Below are 7,839 nucleotides of genomic sequence, written 5' to 3'. Positions count from 1 at the left end.
AGAAACTGAGAGAGAGACAAAGAAACAAAAATACCCCACTGCAAGATTAATAAAGGTGGGATAGATTTTCTTTAACACATGTACCATTATCTACGACTTCAGATTCCTCAGTCAGTATTCCCAACAAAGCAATTTACAGTAATACTGAGATAACACCTGTTTGCTGTGGGAGCCAGTTAAATTTGCCTTCAAAAAATAAAGGAAGGTTCTGATAATGAGACTTAGTTCAAACATATGGATGACAGTATGTATTTAATTAAAGAACTGTCTTGTGATAAATCAAAGTAGATTGCTTAATGATGGTTTTTTTTTCAGACTAAGTATCTGTCAGTGATTATATCCTTTACTAGGGGGATTTCAATGTAAGGGATGATCACTAAATTTCCCTTGTGTTTGCTGTTTTTCCCCTCACCCCATCCCTCATTTTTCAGAGGACAGCATGCAAGTACTTTCTCATTAACTTTGCTAAGACAACTTCGAAGATATAGAACTACTGAAAACAGGTGTCTCTTCTTGCCTTCTATTCACATTTTAATCCAGGGTTATATCTGAAGAAAAGCTTTTCAAAAGGTAAGGCATTAGGAGTCTATCCAATTAAAGTGAAGCCAGTGGGAGTTTTGCAATTGACTTAAAAGAAATATCAACCATTAAGGAAATTTAAATGTAAATAGGTAAAAATAAACTCTATATTATAGCACAGGAGAAACTTTTCAATTATTAAGTATATTTCTTACTTTTTTATTTCAAAATGCCATTGAAAACTGTAGTTACAAAAGATATTTTGCTATGTTTTATTTACTGCCTATTTACATATACACTTTTAGTATATTGATGGACATAATACAACACTTTGAAATTATTAGAGGGTAGCCATGTTAGTCTGTATCCACAAAAACACCAAGAAGTCTGGTGGCACCTTTAAGACTAAAGACTCCGGGTTGTTTTTTTGGAATTATTGTACTCTCACTCATGTAGACTTTAATTCTCTTTTTCAGAAAGACTTAAAAACTGAAGAGCTTGACCAATCGGTGCCACACCATCACCATTGGTACACAAATGCAAACACTAAAAAGTTCAGAGTAGCTAACAACAAAAGCACAACATGACTTCGGCGCTTCTTCAGAATGAAGAAGCACAATATTGCTTTGAGAATATTAATGGATCTTGCTATAAAACATCGTGGTCTTCTGGAATCCGGATAACTTTGTATGTTGTGCTTGGTTTTCTGACAATTCTTACACTAGGTGGAAATCTAATGGTAATGATTTCAATTGCTTATTTCAAACAGCTTCACTCTCCTACAGTTATTTTGCTCGCCTCCTTGGCATGTGCTGATTTTTGTTTGGGTCTGACTGTGCTGCCCTTCAGCAGTATAAGATCTGTTGAAACGTGCTGGTATTTTGGGGAAACATTCTGTAGATTTCACAGTTCTTTAAAACTATCTTTTTGTTATTCATCAATATTTCACTTGTGCTTTATCTCTGTTGATCGCTACGTTGCTGTTACTGATCCTTTAATTTACCCTCTCAAGTTCACAGTGCCAGTTTCAGGCATGTTCATAGCTGTTGCCTGGATATTTTCATTAGTATACAGTTTTTCTGTTGTCTTCACTGGGGCTAATGACAAAGGGATACACGAATTAGTAAATGCCCTCTCATGTGTAGGGAGCTGTCAACTTGTCTTCAACAAAACATGGGTGGTTGTATCCTCCCTCCTTTATTTCATACCTTTTTTTACAGTGATAGCACTTTACAGCAAAATCTTTACTGTGGCTAAACAACAAGCTAGAATGATAGAAATGATGAGCAACAACACCCAACCATCTGGTAATTACAGTGACAGAGTTAGGAAAAGAGAGAGGAAAGCTACTAAAACCCTGGGTATAGCTGTGATTGCTTTTTTGGTGTGTTGGTTACCCTTTTTTATAAATGTAATAATTGATACTTTTCTTGACTTCATAACTCCACCCCTTCTCTTTGACATTGTGGTTTGGTTCACTTATTCCAACTCTGCCATTAATCCTTTGATCTACTCTCTCTTTTATCCTTGGTTTCGAAAAGCAATGAAAGTGATTGTGAGCTGTAAAATGCTCCAGCTTGACTGTTCAACAATGAATTTATTTACAGAATGAAAATTTATCCGATCCTGCATAGAATTACTCACCTCACATTTCACAGTCATTGTCCTTTTCATAAAATCTGGCTGTTTATTTCTTTTTCTGAATGAAATATTGTCATATTGATTGTATGCTTTGAATTACTTTTTATCATTGTGAAAAACAGGTTTATCACATGATATCAAGACAATTAATTTACAGATACTGTTAATTTAATACTAGATTATGCTATGAAATAATAGACCAATGTCCATTGGTTGTAATTGTTTGACTAAGAAGATAAAATGGTCCTCCAGAATTAAACAAAGCCAAAAAAAGAAAGATCAAAAATATTTTTTCCAGTGAAATTCTCTATGTGTTAGGAAGTACTAACAATACTCGAAACAGAAATGTTTTTCCATCCATTTAAACCCTAGACGGTATCATTTACCAAATCAGTAATATACAAGTATAAAATATTAATATTTATACTACTCTCAGCCTATGGGTATTCAAAATATTTACTTATACTACTGAATTAAGTTCCCCAACATCCATATGGAATAGATATTATTATCTCATTTAATGGATAAGAAAATTGAATCTCAAAGGGAGAAAGACATTTAATTCTCTTAGGCTCCTTTGAAAAACCCAAACAAAGAGATTAAGGATCCAGTCCTGCTACTTTTTAAATTGGTGTCAAAACTTTTAATGGGAGCAAGAATAAGCCAGCACTGACTTGCCCATATTTACACAGGGAAATGTCCAGCTCTGTGCCTTAACCAGAAGACCAACCTTTCTCTCAGGGAAGTAGTGAGTAGAAATAAGACTCTTTCATGTGCACAAGGATTCCTCACACAAGGGAGGGTTCTAGTAATAACAGACACTAAAATAAAACAATAACCTAAGATGAAATCCAGATACCAGTGAATTCAATGGTAAAACTCCCATTTAATGGGACCACGATTTTACCCTTGCTGTTTTGAGAGAAAACTGTCCTTTCCATTACACGAAAAAATCCAATCACAGAACAGTCTCCTGTGTCACAGCAACATTCTAAGGGCTTGTCTATTCTTTATAGTTATTTTGGTTTAAAATAAGATGTGAATTTAAAGTGCAATAGCTAGCTGTTCTGCAATATCAATTCCAGTAAATCTCCCTTGTAGCCAAGCCCTAAGATATTTCCTACTGGTGGCAAGGGATCTGGATTTCAAACACTTGCTACAGAATCCCTGGACAAGCCAGTTGTCAATGAGAAATATTTGTTAGTTTGCAATATTCCTCTATAACAACAACAACTGCTTATTATCTGGTTTGCTAAATTTTAAGTGAAGTAGGAGCATGCCATTTTCTGTACTGTACCAGGCAAGTTAACTATGTATCACATTAACCAATCAGGATTTTGTTAATAAAAACTTCTAAAAGTTTAATTTACAAATTCCAAAAATAACGTTTTTTAAAAAAAATTCAATTTCTGTTGCAAATCTTCCCTGCTTGCTTCAGTCTGTACAGGGTGAAACTCTCCCTCTTCCTGAGGTTAACAACAAGAAATTAATAACAAATTTCAGTACAAACCTTCTCCCCCCACTTGGCAGTTCTCAGGGTGCTCCCTGTAGGAATTCTCTGTCCCAAGCCATACAGCCTTCTGCCTAAAGAGCCACTCCTACTTCCTTTACACTCACAGTACAGATAACAAGCCACACACAACAGTGACATGGTGTCAGCAGAGATAAATAAGTATCAGGACAAGGGAAAAACTGTGGTGCCTACTTATATCCAAATCATTAATGAGAGCATGAGACATTATTTTATAAATGTCCAACTGACTCAAGGCTTTAACCAACTTCATCAGTGGCTTACAGCCTCTGCGAGAAAACATACTTGGCTACACATAGGAATAGGATGATGACTGACTTTTAGTATTCAGTTGAGTAAATATTATCTATTCCCCCTCTCATGGCACAGCCTTTTATCTAGGATAGGCAGGTATACCACTTCATCCTGCCCCCTTTGGAAGCAGCCACCTGTAGCCTCTTCACTGGTTTCTATCCCTGTAGCTCACAGAAGTGCAGAACACCACTTTTCTGCAACTTCACAGGTAAATCTTGCAAGATCTAGTATTTGAAACTGTGGTACATTCTGAGACATAAATACTGGGGAAGCCCAGAGCTCAGGGAAATATCCATACAGCCACAATGTCAGGATCCAGTGACTATTCCTTTATTTCAAAATGTTTGTGCTAGTTGAACAATAGACTTGAATTAGTGGAAGTATAACAAGCAAAATCTAGTCACAATCACAAAAAACATACAGGTAATAGTGAAAGGAGAGAAAAGTAAAGCTCTGTTGGTATCCAGGGGAGATTTTCTGTAGTTTTGACCACCATTTTTTAACATAATAGATGTATTTTCTTGATCTGACGGTCCTGCTGATGCTTGTGGGCTGGTAATTTTGTTAATTATAAATTCTCTGTGAGCTCTGTGATTTATGCCAGCTTTTATCTTTGTTTAAGATGCAGTGCAAATAACTCCTAAAATGTAAATAACTGATGATTGTTCAAAACTGAATTTATTCCAGACTGAAAATCTGCCTAGATGCTGTGTTTGTACAACATCTAAATCCTTGTCTGCCAGTTACCTTTGGGGCACATTTCTACTCTTCTTCTCTTCTAAAACTGTGTGTGTTTTTTCTTTTTTTCCAGGTGAAATAAAGTAAAAGTGAAATATAAAGTCGTAGTGATTTCATAGTATGATTAAGAAAAATTAGAAGTCTTAAACAGGGTGGGGCTGCATTGTGGTAGGCACTATACAGTCAAACAGTAAGTGACAGTTCCTGCCTGCCCAAAGAACTTGTGCTTTAATAGATACGATATAACAGATGGATGAGACAAACTAGAGGATGGGCAAGGTAGGGAGATTGAAGGATACTTGAGCATAGACTTAAGAAGGTACTGTGGGATTTTCAAACGCACACCACACTAGCCTAACTCTGCTCCTGTTGAAGATTAAGTCCCACTCTAAATAATATGCAAAACACTATGGAGTGTAAATTTGTTTAGGTGTTTTTGCAATACATGTAATTAGCTTTTAAATGATTTGGGACCAGCGACCAGCTTCCACCATATGTTTGTGCAGATCCTAGCACACTGGGGCTGAGATTTCATCAGGCATTACTTTAATACAAATAAATAAATAAATGTATAATAATAAATTACTGTTATTCATTCTGATGAGCCACACGAATAAAAACTGCCTTGGAAACATCAGTGTATCATTTCATACATGCATTAGTTTTACTGTTCAAAACTTAAGATAAAAGAAGCGTAATTAGAGGATAAAATTCACGCTGGTACACAAGGCCCTCTATATCACTTAAGCTCTATAAAGCAAGTGTTCACTAAGAATGTGGGCAAACAGCTGTGAATCATATATACTACAGAAAGGGCTGCCATCTTCCTGGCTAGCAGGAGACTTTAGAGTTGGTGGGAGAGGGAGTGGAAGTTGATGGACCACACCCCCTTGTATGATATTTCAGTATTCATGGGCCAATGACAGCCCTCCTTGGAGAAGAGGGCTATGACTGATCAATCCTGAGACCTCTAACAAAGGCTCAGAGTTTTATATGCAGAATGTTCAATGAAACTTTACATGCCCAGCCTATGTAGCAGGGTCTGATCAGTTCAACACCACATTACTCTGTTTCCAGTTCACTTTCTGAACACCGTACCTGTATGGAATAATCCTCCTCATTTCAGGCACTGGGAAAGACACACCTCTTCCTGAAGCCTTTCCCACAATAAGAAGGAATACAGAATGGCCTGGGGTCTGTATTTCAGAGATGCTGAGTATCCACACCTTCCATTCACTTCAAAAAGAATTTTGGGGGTCAGTACCTCTGAAAATCAGCCACCTTCTTGTTTTTCCTCCTATTCCCCTTAGTTTTCCTCTGCCTAATATAGGCACATGAAACATGATTTTGCCTCAAGAGGAGCAGCGAAGATGGTACATAATCAGACAGTTATTTAACCCTGAACTCAGCACCCAAATGCTACAGGGCTGGAAGCTCTAGCAATAAATAGATGAGACAGTCTGACAGATAATATTGCTTAGAGGCATTTATCTTTCCCCTCTCTTGGGGCGATTGGGTTTGTATTGTGATCTACTTCTCCTCAGGGCTGATAGGGGGGACAGGGGAAAGCCAGTAAAAATTACCTGGGCCCAGCAGTCTGGAAGGGGGCCCGGGGCCCAGCTTCCCTGGCTTTGGCAACACTGTTTAGCTGGTCTGCCCTTGCTGGGGGGCCCGAAACATTTTTTTATCGGGGCCCAAAGCCGATCTTGGCGGCCCTGCCTCTCCTCTCATCCTCTGACGTTGTTCTGGCAACAACAATTGGTTACAAGGAAGAACACTATCAGTTAAAGATTTCATGTATCTTTATCAGTCTTGTAACGTAAAATAGCTGCTGAAGATGAGGAGAAGCCAGCACCATGTGCTCACTCGGAAGATCTCAATGGGCCACCGACAGCCTGGAAACCACAGTTTGGGAACCTCTGCTTTATAGCAGAGGCATTACACACTACTATGAGAAGACATTAAAAGTAGAGAGAGCTGTCCATATGCTGTGAATCAAAGTAAATTGTTCCTCAAGTTCCAAAGTCTCTTCTCTGAAAAGGACACTTTTGATCAAAAATACAAATCCAAAACAAAATACTGGTAGGTATATGCTTTGAGAGAAGGGGTTCTGATCTCAGCTGAGTCTGTGAATCAGGAGTGACAGTACTGATTTCAGTACAGTTATATTGGTGTAAAACCAATGTGAGATCAAAATGAAGCCCAAGATCTTCAGCAAGCAGAGGAGAGCAGTATAACATCACTGTTGTGCCATCTAGTGGATAATACTGGGTTATCCTGAATATTTCAACTGTAAGAAAAAACAAATAATATAAATAGTGGCATTAAAATCATGGCTAAACAAAATGAAATATTAAACCCATAATCAGCTTGCATACAGAATTTATGTAGTGTATGATAGCATTTTTATTTTTAATGTATAAAAATATCAAAAAGCACCTCTCTGCTCACTTGAATTCCAAATAGCTGGCATAAAGACCTCACCTAAGCCCTGCCAGTCTACTTTGTTCCACCTCTGACATGACTCCTCACTGGCATGCTTTAATAACTATGACTGAACAGCATCACATTGTTTAAATTAATTGAAGAGTAGGCACAGGGTCTGAAACAGCCAACCAAATGGAAGAGTGTTGTGGAATGAGTATTGATTTCAGAACTTCAGCTAATCTTCTTTCCTTTGTGTGAGGTTTTCTTCTAAGTTTTTGAACTTCCTCTTGGAATTATTGCATTGTGGTAGCACCTAAGGGCTCCAGGCAGGGATCAAGGCTCCACAGTGCTAGGCACAAACACAACAAAAAAAACAGTCTCTGCCTTGAAGTGCTCACAGGTTAAGTAATAGCTGTCACTCTGCTGTATTTACATAACAACAACATATTTGGAAGGATTTTTCTCATCTTTTGATAAAAGAGACAGACTCTAATTTCAGACTCTGAATGAACACTTTATTCTAAAAATGAAAAAGGCAATGATGAGAATATTAAGATTATTGATATCCCCATTAGGAAACAATAATAAATTGTAGAACTGCCTAGAAGCCTAGGTTGACTGGGAAGCTAAGACAGTGGGTGGAAACAACTCTCATTAAATATTTGAGACAGGAGAGGGTGGAGGTCTGA

The 7,839-nt window shown here is 37.6% G+C and overlaps 1 protein-coding gene across 1 annotated transcript; it reads left to right on the top strand.

Annotated features, from left to right (window-relative positions):
- Positions 1 to 1,102: 1,102 nt before the first annotated feature.
- On the top strand, positions 1,103 to 2,131 carry LOC116828950 (trace amine-associated receptor 7a-like). Its single transcript, XM_032787486.2, has one exon. It carries the CDS (start codon positions 1,103 to 1,105, stop codon positions 2,129 to 2,131), a length of 1,029 nt encoding a protein of 342 aa, XP_032643377.1.
- Positions 2,132 to 7,839: the final 5,708 nt, after the last annotated feature.

Source organism: Chelonoidis abingdonii, chromosome 3 (genome assembly GCF_003597395.2).
Source record: "Chelonoidis abingdonii isolate Lonesome George chromosome 3, CheloAbing_2.0, whole genome shotgun sequence".
Lineage (NCBI taxonomy): Eukaryota > Metazoa > Chordata > Testudines > Testudinidae > Chelonoidis > Chelonoidis abingdonii.
The sequence above is the reverse complement of the archived record's forward strand: the minus strand, read 5'-3'. Positions and strand labels throughout refer to the sequence as shown.